The sequence below is a fragment of the Neoarius graeffei genome, chromosome 22 (genome assembly GCF_027579695.1).
Source record: "Neoarius graeffei isolate fNeoGra1 chromosome 22, fNeoGra1.pri, whole genome shotgun sequence".
Lineage (NCBI taxonomy): Eukaryota > Metazoa > Chordata > Actinopteri > Siluriformes > Ariidae > Neoarius > Neoarius graeffei.
In genome coordinates, this window is record NC_083590.1 from 29,309 (window position 1) to 48,439 (window position 19,131).

The 19,131-nt window shown below is 46.1% G+C and overlaps 1 protein-coding gene across 1 annotated transcript in view; it reads right to left on the reverse strand.

Moving 5' to 3' along the window:
* Positions 1-6,123: 6,123 nt before the first annotated feature.
* LOC132871041 (meiosis inhibitor protein 1-like) overlaps positions 6,124-19,131 on the reverse strand; it is a 36,061-nt gene continuing 23,053 nt past the window's right edge. Inside the window, exons 22-32 of the mRNA XM_060905195.1 lie at positions 11,474-11,633; positions 11,225-11,329; positions 10,941-11,051; positions 10,680-10,840; positions 10,521-10,605; positions 9,808-9,953; positions 9,563-9,641; positions 9,358-9,464; positions 9,108-9,239; positions 6,241-6,344; positions 6,124-6,175 (exon numbers count right to left, since the gene is read on the reverse strand). Of these exons, the coding sequence (XP_060761178.1) occupies positions 6,124-6,175; positions 6,241-6,344; positions 9,108-9,239; positions 9,358-9,464; positions 9,563-9,641; positions 9,808-9,953; positions 10,521-10,605; positions 10,680-10,840; positions 10,941-11,051; positions 11,225-11,329; positions 11,474-11,633 (1,242 nt within the window). The remainder of the gene's footprint in view (positions 6,176-6,240; positions 6,345-9,107; positions 9,240-9,357; positions 9,465-9,562; positions 9,642-9,807; positions 9,954-10,520; positions 10,606-10,679; positions 10,841-10,940; positions 11,052-11,224; positions 11,330-11,473; positions 11,634-19,131) is intronic.

The following is a 19,131-nucleotide window of genomic DNA, read 5'->3' on the forward strand; positions in this document are numbered from 1 at the left end:
CCCATGGCTGGACACCTCTGGCAGGATAAAACACTCGCCCGGATAATGGCCCGATTCTATTGGCCGGGGATTCGCGGCGACGTCCGTAAGTGGTGTACGGCGTGCCGCGAATGCCAGTTAGTAAATCCAGCGGCCATTCCAAAAGCGCCCTTGCGCCCCCTACCATTAATCGAGACCCCGTTCGAAAGAATTGGGATGGATCTCGTCGGGCCATTAGACCGGTCAACACGAGGGTACCGCTTTATATTGGTTCTGGTGGACTATGCAACGCGATACCCGGAAGCGGTGCCTCTTCGCAATATCTCAGCACGCAGTATTGCAGAGGCCCTCTTCCACGTCATCTCCCGGGTTGGAATCCCAAAAGAGATTCTGACTGACCAGGGCACCTCGTTTATGTCACGAACACTGAGTGAACTGTATGGGCTACTGGGTATTAAGCCCATCCGCACCAGCGTTTATCACCCACAGACGGATGGCTTAGTTGAACGGTTCAATCGCACCCTCAAGAATATTATCAAAAAATTCGTAAGTGAGGACGCATGTAACTGGGAAAAGTGGCTCGAACCCTTGCTGTTTGCAGTGCGAGAGGTCCCCCAAGCCTCCACGGGGTTCTCCCCGTTTGAATTATTATATGGGCGTAAGCCGCGCGGCATCTTAGATGTACTGCGGGAAAATTGGGAGGAGGGACCTTCACAGAGCAAAAACGAGATTCAGTACGTTATGGATCTGCGCGCAAAACTCCACACACTCACCCACCTAACTCAGGAGAATTTGCGGCAGGCCCAGGAACGGCAAACCCGCCTGTACAACAAGGGCACGCGCCTTAGAGAGTTCACTCCGGGAGATAAGGTACTCGTCCTGTTGTCCACGTCGAGCTCCAAATTAATCGCCAAGTGGCAAGGACCCTTTGAGGTCACACGGCGAGTCGGGGACGTCGACTATGAGGTTAGGCGAATGGACAGGGAGGGGGCACTACAGATCTACCACCTCAATCTGCTAAAACTCTGGAACGAGGAGGTCCCCGTGGCGTTGGTGTCGGTAGTTCCAGAGAAGGCGGAGCTGGGGCCGGAGGTCCAAAAAGGGACATTGGCATCTCGTACCTCTCCGGTCCCCTGTGGAGACCACCTCTTCCCGACCCAACTCACGGAGGTTGCCCAGTTGCAGGCCGAGTTTTCGGATGTGTTCTCGCCCCTGCCCGGTCGCACTAACCTCATAGAACACCACAAAGAGACGCCCCCGGGGGTGGTAGTGCGCAGCCGTCCTTATAGATTACCCGAACACAAAAAAAAAGGTGGTTCGGGAAGAACTTCAGGCCATGCTCGAAATGGGCATCGTCGAGGAGTCCCACAGTGACTGGAGCAGCCCGGTGGTCTTGGTTCCTAAGGCCGACGGCTCGGTCCGGTTCTGTGTGGACTATAGAAAAGTCAACGCGGTGTCTAAATTCGATGCGTACCCAATGCCTCGTATTGATGAGCTGCTTGATCGACTAGGCACGGCTCGCTTTTACTCGACACTGGATTTGATGAAGGGATATTGGCAGATCCCCTTAACTCCATTATCCCGGGAAAAAACGGCCTTTTCCACACTGTTCGGCTTACACCAGTTCGTCACACTTCCGTTTGGGCTGTTTGGGGCGCCCGCTACATTTCAGCGGCTGATGGACCAGGTCCTCCGGCCCCACGCCACCTACGCGGCCGCTTACCTAGACGACATCATTATTTATAGTAATGACTGGCAGCGGCACCTGCAACACCTGAGGGCCGTCCTTAGGTCGCTGAGGCGGGCGGGGCTCACTGCCAACCCGAAGAAGTGTGCGATTGGGCGGGTGGAATTACGGTATCTGGGCTTCCACTTGGGTAACGGGCAGGTGCGTCCCCAAATTAATAAGACAGCAGCAATTGCGGCCTGCCCGAGGCCCAAGACCAAAAAGGGGGTGAGACAGTTCCTGGGGCTGGCTGGCTATTATCGTAGGTTTATACCTAATTATTCGGACGTCACCAGCCCGCTGACTGACCTCACTAAAAAGGGGGTGCCAGATCTGGTCCAGTGGATGGAGCAGTGCCAGCGGGCTTTCTCTGAGGTAAAGGCTGCACTGTGTGGGGGGCCACTTTTGCACTCCCCTGACTTCTCTCTCCCTTTTTTGTTGCAGACGGATGCGTCGGACAGAGGGCTGGGAGCCGTTTTGTCCCAGCAGGTGGAGGGAGAGGATCGCCCCGTCCTATACATCAGCCGAAAGCTGTCAGTGCGTGAGGGGCGCTACAGCACCATTGAGAAAGAGTGCCTGGCGATCAAGTGGGCGGTCCTCGCCCTCCGTTACTACCTGCTGGGGCGCTCTTTCACCCTCTGTTCGGACCACGCGCCCCTCCAGTGGCTCCACCGCATGAAGGATGCCAACGCGCGGATCACCCGTTGGTATCTGGCTCTCTAACCCTTCAACTTCAAGGTGGTCCACAGGCCGGGGGCGCAGATGGTCGTGGCGGACTTCCTCTCCCGTCAAGGGGGGGGGGGGGGGGTCGGCTGCGGGCCGGACGGGCGCCCGGCCTGAGTCGGGCGGTGGGGGTATGTGGCAGCGGGGGCGTGGTCAAGCGCCACTCTGTGACAGGAGGGCGGAGTCGGGGAAGGTAAGTGGCAGAATCGCGACACCTGAGGGTAATTAACCTGTGTTTTGTGTGTGTTTTCCCCAGTAAACCGTGCCCTACTTAAGGAGGGAAAGGGAGAGCGGAAAGGAGCTTTTTCCCCCAGCAGAGACGACAGTGTGTGCGTGTGCGTGTCTCTGACTGTTGGTTTATATTGTGAGACTGAAAAGTTCGGCAATAAAGCCTTCTGTGAACCATGATCTCTGTCCTGCCGTCCTCTGTGCTCCACCCACACGCTATTCTCGCTACAGGCAGATAGTGATTTTGGACTCTAAAATGCGTTCTGATAGGCTGAGGACATAGGCAATAAGGCAGGGTGATGCAGCAGTGGTAGGAGAGTAAAGTTAGGCAGATATCACAATTTAGCCAAAAAATGACTTAGGCAATTATGCCATTAGGCTAACAAAATGTCAAATGGCTAGAAAAATTATTCCTCAATTAACCATTTTAACCAAAAATATTACTGCCACCAACCTAAAATGACCACAGGAGGTTATCGTTAATCAGGTAAAATGACCACAGGAGGTTATCGTTAATCAGGTAAAATGACCACAGGAGGTTATCGTTAATCAGGTAAAATGACCACAGGAGGCTGTTGCTAACCAACAAAAATTAGTGCACTGGCAGGAAATTAATAGCTTTAAATAAAATTTCTATGTGGTGGAGAAGACAGCACTGTTCCCAGTCATGGTTCACCTGAGCGCAGTGGAGGACATGCTGTTTGCTCTGCTAAGTGCAACACCCAACACGCTCAAATGATGTGCACCACCGTGGGGCCCCACTTCAGCCTGCTCACTGGCGAGAGCCACATGTATGGTTCCGAGCTAGTGAGTAAGATGATGGTGGAGACAGTGATGAAGACGATGCCAAGTGTGATCTTCCCAAACACACTGCTGGTGTGCTACAGTGGGGTGTTCACCTTCAGCATCCAGAACAGAAGACAGGAGATGTGTGACACCCTGCTGCAGGATTCTTCTTTCTAAGATCCCTGTTCTTGGCTGCAGGAGTGGAACCCAATGTGTTCTTCTGCTGTTTCAGGCTGAGATGCTTTTCTGCTCACCACAGTTGTAAAGAGTGATTATATGAGTTACTATATCCTTCCTGGAAAAAAAGCTCGAACTGATCTGTCCATTTCCCTCTGACCCTCTCTTATCAACAAGGCGTTTGTTTCCACCCGCAGAACTGTCGCTCACTCAGTGTTTTTTGTTTTCTGCACCATTCTGTGTAGACTCTAGAGACTGTTGTGTGTGAAAACCCCAGGAGATCAGCAGCTTCTGAAATACTCAAACCAGTCCATCTGGATCAAACCAGCACCCATACCACAGTGAGAGAAAGTCACACTTTGAGATCACAGTTTTTCCCGTTTTGATGTTTGAACATTGTGAACATTAACTGAAGCTCTTGGTTTGTATCTGTGGGATTTGATGCATCAAGGGATCGGCTGATTAGAGAACTGCATCAAATAAACAGCAGGTGGATGTAGGGTTGTTCCTAATAAAGTGGCCAGTGAGTGTATGCACACAGCAGATTATTTAGCTTGACAAACCCTGACACACTCTACAGTCTCTTACTGGTTTTATCATACACTCTGTACTGTATTTTGATCGATCGTGTTTTCACTTATTATTTATATTCTAGAACATTCAGCTATAGTGTGTGCGCGCGCATGTGTCACATGTTCATGTTTGAATTAATACCTGATCTTTAGTAACAGTTGGATCACCTCAGCTTACAGAACTCATAATGAAACACAATAAAACGCCACACCTTCATCACAACAATAACGATCCACCACTGAGCCGCGTGTAATTCAGTCATCATCACACACACACTTTCAGTCAGAGGGGTTAGAGAGGAGCGTGGGATGTTTATGAAACACAGGCTTTCGTCTAAACGGGGGAACAGGGGCGCTGCGCCCTCTTACTCTCGGCGTGCGCCCTCTTACTCTCGGCGTGCGCCCCCTTACCGACTCCGTGAAAACATCCCAGCAACACTACGTGACAATGTGTCTGATCATCAAATACGTTATAATTGCTCCAAAAATATTCCAATCATAGTAGATACACCGCCAGACGGTGCAAAAACAATCCGAATTGGCGTTTTCCAGACTGAGGCGCCATGTTGTTTAGTTGTTTACTTGTCGTGGCTGCTCTCGCGAGATTTGACATGGGTTACATACAAGGTCAGCTGACTTGTAGAGCGAGATTTCTCGAGACTGAATGACCTTTCACCCACCGGCGCGGGAGCTTTTGACAGAAGTAGTTCGCGAGTTGTTTTTGTTGACACTTGGGCATTTAAAGATGTCATCCCGCGGCACGAAGCGGAAGAAAGCCAAAGACTGTCCGGGGCAGAAGAAGATTAGGCCAAAAAAAAAAAAAAAAGTGTGTTTCCGGTAACCCGACCGATCGAGAATTTCCGCGTCGAAATTGCCGACCGTAAAGTTTTTATTACAAATTTCCCTCGATATTTTAGTGTAAGCGGCGTTGGTTTGTCATAATTTTTTGTTTCAACACATTCAAGTTGTGAAAGAAACGATAAAAAGTAAAATGTTTCGCCACTTCTATCAGCCCTCCTGCATAAACTGAGCCAAGCCGCCATTTTGAATCCTCATTCAAGGCTGTAATGCAAATTGCTTCCTCTTCAGTATACAAGTGCACTTCCATGGCAGGGAAAAACACTACATTTTGCCGCCTATGTAGTCCCCTATTTATACAAATAGGAGTCATTCAGGATTCAGCCATGTTTTTGCTCGACCCAAGTTCTACAGTAGGCTAGGCGAGGCCGTCTGCTTTTAATGGAAGTAGCCGAGCCTAGGACGTTATTTTCACGTTATTTCTTGATAAGGTGTTTTCACGTTATTACATGAAAATATCATGAAATATCACTTCCGTAGATCATAACTCGAACTCTCGCGATATTTTTTTATTCGTTTAAAGATTTAAAACACTTATTTTATTATGATGTGTGGTATAAAGGATTCTGTGCCAAAATACTATTTTGTAAGATGTTTACTTGTGTTAATTTTTTCGAACAAAATTTAAAAAAAGAAAAAAAAAAAAAAACTTTCCTACCTACCGACCTTATTTTAGTATTTCATGTTACCGGAAACACACTATTTTTTTTGGCCTTACTTCTTTCTTTTCAAATGTTGACAGACAATTTGTTACAATTTCCCTCTCAGATAGCCTCAGAATGTCCCATTGGAGCATTTTTCAAAGGCTTTGCACGGCGGGGGGGGGGGGGGGGGGGGGGGACAACCGGCACCATCTCCCCCCCCGCTTCGCTCCCTCGCTATGGTGAGCGCCCTCATACTAAATTTTTCTAGAAAAAACCCTGAAACACACAATGAAGTTTTATAGAAACAGAACACACACAACATTACAATGTGTCCATAAATATGAAGAACAAAGGTGAACAAAATGTGTTATAACCAGTAAACAACTTCATTACTATACACACACTCCGAGTGTGCGTGTGTGTTACAAAGTCAGTGATTCACAGTGAAGTCAGCGAGGCAGATGGATAAACATCCCACTCGACTGAGACACAGTTAAGGACACATACGATGAGCGTGTGTGTGTGTGTGTGTGTGTGTGTAGGATACAGTAAACAACCGGTGTTGCTCTCTGAAGGGCGCAGATGGTCGAGGGACTCCAGCAGACTCTCCACTCTCAGTTTCACATCTTCACTCAGAGAACTCTCACTGCACTGAGACACACACACACACACACACACACACACACACACACACACACACACACACACCAGCTGAGTGACCAGACTGCACTGATCCACTCTAGTACCCTGTCCACACTAGGGATTTTGTACCGATACGATACTACTTTCGTACTGCAACACCTGTCCACACTAGCAACTATAGCGGTACTGTAGCGGTATAACTGTATCGGTACGAAACCCACAAATGTATGGGTTTCATACCGGTACAGTATCGGTACTGTAGCGCTTCGCTGTACTGTGGACAGATGAAGCGGCTCTGCATCGATACAAATATAATGCGCATGAGAAAACGAAATGACCGTGGAGCTACATGGAGCAAAGAAAGGGGGGGGGGGGGGGAGAGGGGGAGGAGGGAGGGGGAAAGGAGGAAGAGGGGAAAAGGGAGAGAAAGTGAGGGGAAGAGAAGGGAAGAGGGAGAAAGGGAGGGGAAGAGAAGGAAAGAGGGAGAAAGTGAGAGGAAGAGAAGGGAAGAGGGAGAAAGTGAGGGGGAGAGAAGGGGAGAGGGAGAAAGTGAGGGGAAGAGAAGGGAAGAGGGAGAAAGTGAGGGGGAGAGAAGGAAAGAGGGAGAAAGTGAGGGGGAGAGAAGGGGAGAGGGAGAAAGGGAGGGGAGAGAGAAGGAAAGAGGGAGAAAGTGAGGGGGAGAGAAGGGAAGAGGGAGAAAGTGAGGGGGAGAGAAGGGGAGAGGGAGAAAGGGAGGGGAGAGAAGGAAAGAGGGAGAAAGGGAGGGGAAGAGAAGGGAAGAGGGAGAAAGGGAGGGGAAGAGAAGGGAAGAGGGAGAAAGTGAGGGGGAGAGAAGGGAAGAGGGAGAAAGGCAGGGGAGAGAGAAGGGAAGAGGGAGAAAGTGAGGGGAGAGAAGGGAAGAGGGAGAAAGTGAGGGGGAGAGAAGGGGAGAGGGAGAAAGGGAGGGGAGAGAGAAGGAAAGAGGGAGAAAGGGAGGGGAAGAGAAGGGAAGAGGGAGAAAGGGAGGGGAAGAGAAGGGAAGAGGGAGAAAGTGAGGGGGAGAGAAGGGAAGAGGGAGAAAGTGAGGGGAGAGAAGGGAAGAGGGAGAAAGTGAGGGGGAGAGAAGGGAAGAGGGAGAAAGTGAGGGGGAGAGAAGGGAAGAGGGAGAAAGTGAGGGGGAGAGAAGGGAAGAGGGAGAAAGTGAGGGGGAGAGAAGGGAAGAGGGAGAAAGTGAGGGGAGAGAGAAGGGAAGAGGGAGAAAGTGAGGGGGGAGAGAAGGGAAGAGGGAGAAAGTGAGGGGGGAGAGAAGGGAAGAGGGAGAAAGTGAGGGGGGAGAGAAGGGAAGAGGGAGAAAGTGAGGGGGAGAGAAGGGAAGAGGGAGAAAGTGAGGGGGAGAGAAGGGAAGAGGGAGAAAGTGAGGGGGAGAGAAGGGAAGAGGGAGAAAGTGAGGGGGGAGAGAAGGGAAGAGGGAGAAAGTGAGGGGGGTGAAAGGGAGATTCGTTTTCTGTTTCTTTCTCAACTGCCTCACGCGTTTTATCCGATTCGACTGAATAAATGGCCGCCAGAAACGCAGACTGTACACTGACAACAAAAAGCACACACGCTGTTTCATCCGCCATATTCTCGGAAGGAAGTTACTCGGTAACCACGGAAACATTTCGCGCACGCGCATTTCAACTACCGTGAAAGAAAACCGCAACCATTTCTCGCTAGTGTGGACAGATGCACTAAACTGTACCGCTATACTTTGTATCGATACAGTTACACCACTATCGTACCGGTATAAGTGTGAACACAGCAGAGATGTGTTGTGGGATTTGAAGAGGGTGTGGCTTGAAGTGTGTTGTAGGGGGTAATGCGGGGGTAACTGGGGCAATTCTGCATGTGTATATTACCGGCCTCCAAGTCTAGGGGAGCGTGGGGCACGGCCCAACCCACGCTCCCTTAAAAACTGAGAGAGAGAACGGACAAGTTGTTCAAGGATGTTGCACACTGGCATTCAAATTCATTAATATTAAATTAATAAAAATGAACAATTGCTATTAAAAGTCATGTCCAACCCAGCCCCTCTACATGTACAGCGAGTCTGAAACTCTTGGTGTAAAGTCCAAATCTTTTAAGGTGGAGATCGGACTCCGTTAAGGCTGAGTCCTGTTTCCTGTCCGTGGGTCTCAAGGACACCGTATCACAACCATGTTCTTCAGAGATGCTGGTGTTCTCTTGGCTCCATCTGAACTCCAGCACACCCACCTTTTACCATTGAGTGTGGATGAAACCCTGAAGCTATGGTTCTATCCCAGAACATTGGGATGTTCTTGTCAGGCGAGGTGAGAGACCGGAGTGTGGAGTGATAAATGAAGAGAGTACGATGGACAGATCGGGTCAGCACCAGCAGTGTTCAGTCACTGTACTGGTCTGAGAGGGTGAAGCAGGAGCTCAGGCTGGAGCTCAGCCTGATCTAGACCTACGGCCAGGAGCTGTGGGTGGGGTGCTTCACAAATCTAGGAGGGTCTGGGAGTCGAGCTGCTGTTCCTGTGAATCAAAAGGAACCAGTTGAGGTGGGCTGGGCACCTGACAGGGACGCCCCCTGGTGGAGAGGGCACAGGATAGAGACGAGACCCATGATCTACACCTCACACTGGAGATCCCTCAGGAGGAGCTGAATCTGTGCCTGAGGATGGAGAAGTCTCAGCTGACTTTCTCATCCTGCTGCCATGGCAACATCCACCAGGCGAAGCAGAAAGAAAATGAATGTGTGTGTGTACGTGTGTGTGTGTGTGTGTGTGTATTTACCTCAGTAAGTAGACGTTTAAGCGTGTGTTTGGTGTTCTCGCTCAACTCTTTCATTCCTCTCCTCTTAGCAGTTTCACACACGCACACGATGTCTGATTCCCACTGCACCGTGTCTCCAGACCAATGAACCAGCTACACACACACACACACACCAAACTGTCTGTTGAGCTTTATAATCATTTGTATTTTGCTCTCTGAAATTATTCCATTTAATATTTTTGTGGAGAAACAGTGTGTGTGTGTGTGTTACCAGAGTCAGGAAGTCGAGTGTTGCTGGGTGGAGTGTGAGATATTCGCCTGAGTTCAGCAGACAGTAGAGCAAGAAACGATTCCAGGGCTGACACACCACATGCTGAACTACACACACACACACACACACACACACAGCAAAGTTAAGTGAAGTGGTGGCTCTGTAGTAACCCGCACAATCAATAATTTACACACACACACTATACCCATAGCTGGTCTCCCTCTGTTCAGGAAGCATATGAATGAGTTCAGACAGTTAACAGACACACTGAGCATCTCCTGCTTCTGTTTCACACACACACACACACACACACACACACACACACACACACACACACACACAATACATCAAACTTCAGCTAATGGAGTACAAAAACAGAATGACTGCACATCTACTATAATTCAATAAGATGGGGTGTGTGTGTGTGTGTGTGTGTGTGTGTGTGTGTGCCTGCAGCAGCAGACTCTGCAGTGCTGTGGTGAAGCTGACTGCTCCTCTGTAGCTGAGCGGATGAAGCTCCCCACACTCGGACACACACACTAGAGGAGAGCACAGGTCCACATCCAACACCGCCTGCAGCAGACGTACTGTACTCGCTGCACACACACACGAGGAAAAAAAAAAAAGAAAAGCAATCCAAGGCTTGTGTCTGTACTGTATGTTTCTGGACTGTGATTGGTCAGAAGGTGTTGATTAGTTTTCTATAGGAGCAGCTCTGACAGTAGTACAGGCTTATATTAATGCACTCACTCTAACAGGTTATCGTTTCTATAGTAACGGCTCATTCACAGGGACGTGTACAGCAGATGTTCCACATAAATTAAGTTCAGTTCAAGTTCAGTGTTTATTGTCATATGCACAGTAAGGACACGTCCTCTTGCACAAGGAAATTCTCAGTTTGCTGTCCACCATCAATGCCAATTACAGATAAATAAATAGGTGGAATAAATAATGCAAAGTAATTAAATGCGTGTAATCACTGATATGGTGAAGTGTTTTGTCGAAACATATTTCTGTAACATTCCTGGAAGGAGTCTCCAGTATCAGCCAGAGGTGAAGCTGTAACTTTAAGGTTTCTACTCTAACGCATTACATCATTACATATTCAGGACGTGTGTGTGTGTGTGTGTGTGTGTGTGTGTGTGTGTGTGTGTGTTTTGTACCTAGCAGCAGGCTGTCAGTGTGTCTCTTCCAGAACATAAGGGTTCTCAAAACACTCTCTAAATCTAAACACACACTCTTATGGACCTGAAAAACACACACACACACACACACTTAGACATGAATTAAGGAATATTTCTAAGCATGTGTGCGCGTGAGACCTGTGCAGAGTGTGTGTGTTGTAGAGTAATGAGGGAGCTGAGCAGAAGGAGGGAGCAGCAGATGACGGGTGATGAAGCTGAAGATGAGGAGGATTGAGAGAGATCCAACAGAGTCTGTAATAACTCCATCAGACCTGTGTTACACAGCAACATGGATACAGCTAACACACACACACACACACACACACAGAATGGTTCATCAGCACTGCTCCTACTCCAGAATAGCAGTGATTATTTGTTTAATAGGTGTGTGTGTGTTACCTTGGTCAGCAATGTGTGTATGAGACACAGCCAGACAGCAGTAAAGGTAGTTTAAGGCCGGTAGCAGATATTCTGTGTTACTGCACTTCGTCTTTCCAACAAGGTTACTGACTTCACACACACACACACACACACACACACACACACACACACACACACACACGTAATCATCTGTAGTGTCTCTTAGTATAATTCTATCACAATTAGTCTAATACGCAAGTCTTACTTTTCATGCACTGTGTGTGTGTGTGTGTGTGTGTGTGTGTGTGTGTGTGTGCGCTCACTGTGATACAGCAGTTTGAAGTCAGTGTGGTCCATATCAGTGTGAACTGTAGAGTTAGTCTGCACCACAACCAGGACTTCCAACATCAGACACACACCATGGACCACTGCGGGGGAGGGGTGGGGATGAAACTTCAACTCCAGGAGTACCAACATTCCCTTTCACTTACATTTCAGCACAATAATATCTGTAGCTCGTGTGTGTGTGTGTGTGTGTGTGTGTGTGTGTGTGTGTGTGTGTGTGTGTGTACCTGTGTTGCTATCACAGCTGAGTTTGGGCAGTATCTGTAGTAGTGACGGTTTGAGCAGTGATGGAGAAACAGAGCTACAATTCTGCTGATCCATCAGAAAACTCCTAATTACACTCACTACACGCTCAGCTACTGCCTCCTCCTCCTCAAACACTACATCCTACACAGAGAGAGAGATGTTTACAGTTCTGTGGTTATAAAATGTCCCAGATGAAAGAGGAAGATAATTAAAGTAAGGAACTGGTATCAGTGATGTCACACACAGTCCTGATTTTATTTAACCCTTGTTTAACCAGGAAAGGTCCCGTTGAGTCACAGTGACTCTTCTTCCAGGGAGTCCTGGCCAAGTGGCAGCAAGTTAAAAAAACACAAAGACAGAGGACAACACTACCAAAACACTAAAGACTAAATCAGACTACAAAGCACACAAAACAGTGGAATATGTGCTGTAACTAAACATATAACATACACTAAATACACCAAGTCAAAGGAACACAACTAAAACAAGACAAATCTCATAAACATAACAAAAACAACTGACAGTACAGCCAAGGACACTAAAGACAAGAGACTGCAGAAGACAAGACTCACATAAATTCTAAGATAAAACACAAACTAAACAACAATAAAAGGATTAAAAAAAAATGTAGACACATGGGCACCATATTTAAAAGCAATGGCACTGCTCTGTAAGAGCTGATTTTAAAAGATTTTTAAAAGTATTAAGAGAAGGAAGTGTCTCTAGGTGTAGTGTGTTCTGAAGTTCGTTCCAAACGTATGGTGCATAGAAGGAAAAAGAGGTCTTGCCCAGTTCAGTCCTTATTGAGGGTGTGATTAATAGTATCTTATTTGTAGACCTTGTACTATAAATATTAATGTGATAAGAAAGCAGACTTGAGATGTACTGTGGTAATTTACCCATTAATGCTTTCACAGTAAAAATCAACAAGTGAAACTCTCTCCTGAGAGAGAGAGAGAGAGAGAGAGAGAGAGAGAGAGAGGACCATTGAACCATTTCATATAGCAAGCAGTGGTGAGTCCTATTTGCTGCTCCTGTGATAAAACGCAAGGCAGAATGATATAAAACATCCAATTTTTTCAATTGTGAGGAATGCATATAAATCATATCACCATAGTCTAATACTGATAAGAAGGTGCTCTCTACCAACCTTTTTCTTGCTTTGTATGGAAAACACTTTCTTTGTCTAAAATAAAATCCTAATTTGGGTCTGAGTTTTTTTAAGAGACACTCAATATGTGTACTAAACGACAGTTTATCATCCAACCATATTCCTAGGTATTTATAGGAGGATACTTTTTCTAACTGTGTTCCATTCGTAGTACAAATAGTGTCATTACAAAGTGTGTGTGAACGTGTGAAGACCATGAATTTAGTTTTTTTAGCATTTAGCACCAACTTAAGTCCTACAAGGGAATTTTGAGCCTTGTTAAAAGCAGACTGTAAATAGTTCACAGCCTCCTGCACTGATGAAGCAAAAGTGTATAATATTGTGTCGTCTGCATAAAGATGTACTTTTGTGGGACTTAGTCCCGCACCCAAGTTATTTATATAGATAGAAAACAAAATGGGGCCTAGAATTGATCCTTGGGGCACACCCATTTTTACCTCTAGAAAGGATGAGGTGCAGTTATCAACAGTTACACACTGAGTTCTACCACTCAAATAGTTAGAGAACCACTTAATAACAGAAGGGCTGAAACCTATACTTTTCAATCTGTTCAAAAGAAGATCATGACAAACCGTATCAAACGCTTTAGACAAATCGATGAATAAAGCAGCACACAATTTTTTGTTGTCTAAAGCAGTAATAATATCATTCGTGACTGATGTTACGGCAGTAATAGTACTGTGCCCTTGTCTAAAACCAGACTGCATGGGGCTTAAAACTGTGATCAGCTAAGAGATGCTTTATTTGTTCATTTATAAGTGATTCAAATAATTTACCCATGACGGATAGTCTGGAAATAGGACGATAATTGTCCAAATTAGTAGGGTCACCACCCTTTAACAGTGGGAGGACAAGTGCAGATTTCCAAGAATTTGGAATAGCGCCGCTGTTTAAACTTAGATTAAAAATAGCAGAAACAGGATCAGCTATCAATCTTGCAGCCAGCTTAAGAAAGTATGGCTCAATCTGATCTGAACCAGCAGACTTTTTACAATTCAAATTTATAAGTGCCTTTTGTACATCATATGCAGAAATATAAGAAAAGTTAAACACATTCAAAAAGCATACCTGCCAACCTTGAAAAAATTTTATGAGTACAATTTTACAATTTCATGAGTCCCGTCCCCCCCCCCGCACGTCAACCTCACCCCAACCCGGCGCGCATGCGCCCCCACAGACCACAACCAGCAGACCAAAAACACACTTTCAATCCAGTTTTATTGATTGACCTTGGGAACATAGTCCAGTTTTGTAAAACATTCCTATTGATAGACTTTGGGAAACTGTTATTGATGGCTCTTGGGAACTTCCTTCCGTTTTGAAAAGCACAGCAAACATTACAGACCCAGGCTTTTATAAGGCCCTTATGGGAAAAAAATGCAGTGTATAAATGGGAAACTGACATTTTTTTTCCTGCACTGTGCAGACACCCCCCCCCACACACGTCCAAAATATTGCATTATACAGTACACTGCAGTATTTTGTAGTACGCCTTTTTCATGCGCAAACTATTGCATTCGAAATATTACATTTACTGCAGTAATACTGTAGAAAAAAGCATTTGATACTGCAGTACCACGCAGGTTTTTTCATAAGAGGGATGACCAATTTTCGACTTCACATCATCTGCAAACATTCTAGGCTACCGTTGACAGAAGTTACCGACTGCCCTTAACATATACAACATGCTACGTTTTGTTGAGCACATCAGTAAAGTGGTCCTTATCATAGTGATTCAATGAGAGCGCGAGAGGAATTGAAGAGTTCAGATGCAAAACCCCCTAAACGCCATCTCTGTGAAAAATGAGTTAATGATGTTGTGTGAATCCTGTCTACATCTAGTATATGTAACTGAAATATTTTTGTAAAAAAATTACATAAAAACCACTCCCTGTCTTGTCTAAAATATTGGTTTAGTATCAAAAACCTCTAAACGCCACTTCACTTTAGCAGCAAAAGCCTCTACTTTCAACAACCAATCAGAACGTGACCTGGACTCGCGTGCCATAACGTTTGTAAACAGTTTCGTCAGGAACACTTTATTCACAGGAAGATTTTCGCGAAATGGCAGCTAATACCGACATGAATTACGATGGCATGAATGAACCTGTCCTCCAGACAGTGAATGGGCGGAGGAAACGTCGTGTTGTGGAAAATCATGGTCGCTATTTAGCGAAAATGAAGCGATATAGCGGCGAAAATGTTGAAAATGGAATAGTCTGCCATCACAACAGCTTGATGTGCGCCGCGGTAAGCTTAACTCAGATCGACCTGGCTTACTTCAAAAAACAGTTATACACATCCAAAGATAAGGCTGAACAGGACGCTATACTTCTGTCTCACTTGAATATTATGCCGGTTAAGCGGAGGAGAGAACAAGTTGACGACGAGGGGAAGAGACGACAAAGAGACGTGACCATCAAATTAATTATTATTTTAATAATAATTAAAATAATATTAATAATATTATTATTAATAATATATAATAATCTCATCTCATCTCATTATCTCTAGCCGCTTTATCCTTCTACAGGGTCGCAGGCAAGCTGGAGCCTATCCCAGCTGACTACGGGCGAAAGGCGGGGTTCACCCTGGACAAGTCGCCAGGTCATCACAGGGCTGACACTTTGGCCCAATCCCAATTCTAATTTCTACCCCTCCCCCTTCCCCTCCCCCTTGGCCCTTCCCCTTGAAACTGAGCTACAAGGGATAGGGCTTGAAATTCAACCCCTACGTATTGGGATAGCCCTTCAACGATCGCATACGTCATCGCGTACCTCTGTCAGCGTTTACGTTAGCAAAACGCGACCAAATGCGTCATTGGCTGCGACCAGCCGCTACAGTCAGAGCCAGAGGCAGAACCAGAAATCTCTGCTGGCAGGGTGTGATTTGTTAACTAACACCACTGAATGGGATATCTTTGGCGCTTCGTGCACCACATCCGACAGAATGAGGTGTCAGAACACTCATGTAAACAATAAAAGCGAGAATAACAGAACAAAACGTACGCAGTAAAGCAACCGAAAACAATACTCACTCCCAAAGCTTTTTAGCAGCAGCTTGGATTTCAGAAATCGCTGCTCATTCTCAGCTCGAAAGCGAATCAAGCGGCGTGTTTCCTCTGGATAACAACTTAAAACACGTAAATAATGGAGAAAATACATTTATGACAATCTTTCGCCGCGGGAACCGCCATCTTTCTGAAATCCGCATGAAATCTCGCTGAAATCCACATAGCATTGTGGGAAATCACTCAAACCCCTTCGTTCGGAGTCAGCTCCAGGAAAATCTCCGTTTGGAGGGGTACAGAAGCCCTACCCCTTCCCCTACCCCTCCGCGTTAACTGGGATTGGGATACCCCTACCCCTTCACGTGAACGCGCAAAATGGAGGGGAAGGGCCAGGTCCAAGGGGTGAAATGGGATTCGGCCATAGACACAGACAACCATTCACACTCACATTCACACTCACGCTCAATTTAGAGTCACCAGTTAACCTAACCTGCATGTCTTTGGACTGGGGGGGGAAACCGGAGCACCCGGAGGAAACCCACGCGGACACGGGGAGAACATGCAAACTCCGCACAGAAAGGCCCTCGCCGGCCCCGGGGTTCGAACCCAGGACCTTCTTGCTGTGAGGCGACAGCGCTAACCACTACACCACCGTGCCGCCCCATATATAATAATAATATAATATAAATAATATTATTTACCATCAAATCAAATTATTATTATTATTATTATCACAGTTATTGTGTCAATGTTGTTAATGTTACTAACTTAAACTTGCCCTTCTTGGCAGAATATTGCTTGTTGCATTTACTGTACATGTATTTGTGTTAAGATTTTCACGTTGTTTACACCAGGTTTTTATTGCACTTCAGTATTATTCCAGTGTATTTTATTTGGTTTAGTACTTTGTATCATTTGCTTGGAAAGCAAAAGTCTGCTGATGTGAAGAAAATAAACCTATTGGCGCTGTTTAAACTGTGTGGATTTCAAATTTCTTAAATGCTGACATGACAGGCCTTTTGCCTTCATTTATGAAGAGGAGTGTTGGTATTTATTTAGGTATTGCTTAAAAACATGACACGATTATCTCATGATCATAGGTCCATTAACTTAGCTATGAATGTGCCAACCACACCACCATCACTATTACAACCACCCTATATGTGTGGCAGACTAATTTTCAATGTTTCCAGTTGTGTCTCTGGTGATTTTGTAACACTTACCCATGTCTGTAAGGAAAAAATGGATTTAGAGGTTTTTGCACACAAAGAACCTATGGATTTAGCTGGTTTTGACGCAAAAGAAAGAAAATATTTGTTAAAAACAGTAATTTTGCTGAAGTAACATTTGTGAGATTAACACAGTGTTTTCCCTAACTAATAACCTTGTGATTTCAAATTAATCTAGGTTTCTATACTTAAATACAAAGGCCTGATAAAAAATGGCCTTTTTCTCAAAAAGTGGTCAAGTGGAGTTAGAGGGTTTTGCATCTGAACTCTTCAATTGTAATCAGGTTTCGTTGGTTACCGCATCGAATATGCGACCTCGAGTGATGGCTTCGAAGTTAAATGAAGAACTAGCCTGTACTGTTGGTGTTGTAAATGCACAAAATAACGGCTAGGAAGCTCGAGTACACGTGAAACACAACCGTTTCTGTTACAAATATAGGAAGGCCGTGCATAACAGTAAAAGTGTTACGCACTGCCTTCCAGTTAGCTAAAACTTCTTATTAACGGGCGCGTGTGGGACGGTGTTAGCACACCTGTTGCTCCTTGGTGACTGATGTCTATATCAATCTTGCACATCGTGCAGAATGCGTGGCTGGGTAACTGCGACCGTGTGAGACAAGGCCACCTCTCCCGATAGCTTTCCAGAAATCTTTGGGGTTTCCGAACACGTTTGGTGCTCGGTTCGGGCTCCATATGTTCAGTTTTTGTCTGAAACATGCATGTGGGAAAGCCTGAAGTATTGCAGCATATTGAGTTGGTGAACGAGTATAACCAGGGCTTTCCACAAGCGCCGGCTGCGGCCATACAGCCGACTACACAATTAAGTCCAGCCGGCTACTTTAATGACTATTTTTGTAGCCCACAGGCTCTAAATATTAATTTTTGATTTTAATAAAATTAAATGTTTATCTAACGGACTGACAATAATGTCAAACTGAACCGCACTCATTTAAGTTGTGATTCGCGCTATTTGTACCGATAATGACCACAAATTCCCCGCCGACTTCGTTGATCAGGGAGAGTAACTCATCCGCCGCCCCGACATGCGGTGTGTGCGCGCACTCGGCGGAGGCAGTAGTGTGTCAGGGCCGGCGGAGGGAACAGAAGCAGAGATAACGCTTTTGTCTTTCACCTAGAGACATGATTCAAACTTTAAAACGGAGACAAAATTCTCCTGTGTGGATCTGGCATTCAACTTTTTTGCTAGGTTCTATACTTTCTGATCAGTCACAGATCAAACACCATGATCACACCTGGAGAAATTCAGGCTTTATAATGGGCGTCTATGGCGTTACACACCAGTGGAGCTCAGGAGTTTAGAGTGGAGGCAGCTTGAAAAAAAAAAGCTCTAACTTTCTCATTTAAACTGTGTTTTCAGCCACAATTTTCACTCTACACACACAATTTTCTCAAAAGTTGTAGCCACACTTGTCCTGATTCACACAATGTGTCTCCCTGAGCGATAGGATTTACAGTTTTGGAATGAGAAGCCTGAAAGTAAGGAGAGGACAGGCGCGCTGCCCCATAGACTCCCATTATAAACCTGGCAGCGCTTTTACTGCAAAATCAGAAAAGTCACTTGTTTTTAACTCGCTCTAGTGGCCACATTTTTTACACTAGGGACAAAAAAATACATCAATGTGTTCATGGGAGCCTTGTAGCGCTCACTGTGCAAGAATTTTGTGAATAGCTCCTTCCGTTTCCGTGTAAATCGCCGTTGTTGGAGGAGAGGGAACTCTGAGAGAAAGCGCTCTTTGCTTGTCATATTGTGTCTCTTCCCTGCACCTGCACTGTTACCAAGGCAACGAGCTCCACTCAGGGAGCAGAGAGGGGCGGGGCTGCTCTCTCTCTCTCCCCCCGGCGGCTACTTATTGGTCATGGCTGGCTAGTATGAGCCTTAGTGGAAAGCCCTGGTATAACATTCACGAGGGGTTAACAATGTCGGTTTATTGGGCTGACCTAATGTTTTTATTTTACCTTTCCAGTGATCTTTGCAGAATGGATTGTTGACCATCATTGATGAAATCTCTCTTCTCTAACCGATGTTTCAATCCCCGACTCGCTCTAGCCACCTCTGGCTGCACCGCTGCACTCAAGTCAGAGACGAGAAGGAGGAAGGGGAGGAGGAGAAGAGGGCGGAGCCATACGCTGTGGAAGAGGGGCGGGGGGATTGGGCAAAGCGTTCCATTCTGGCTTTGAGTTTTCTCACAGATCAGCGGTATCAACTTC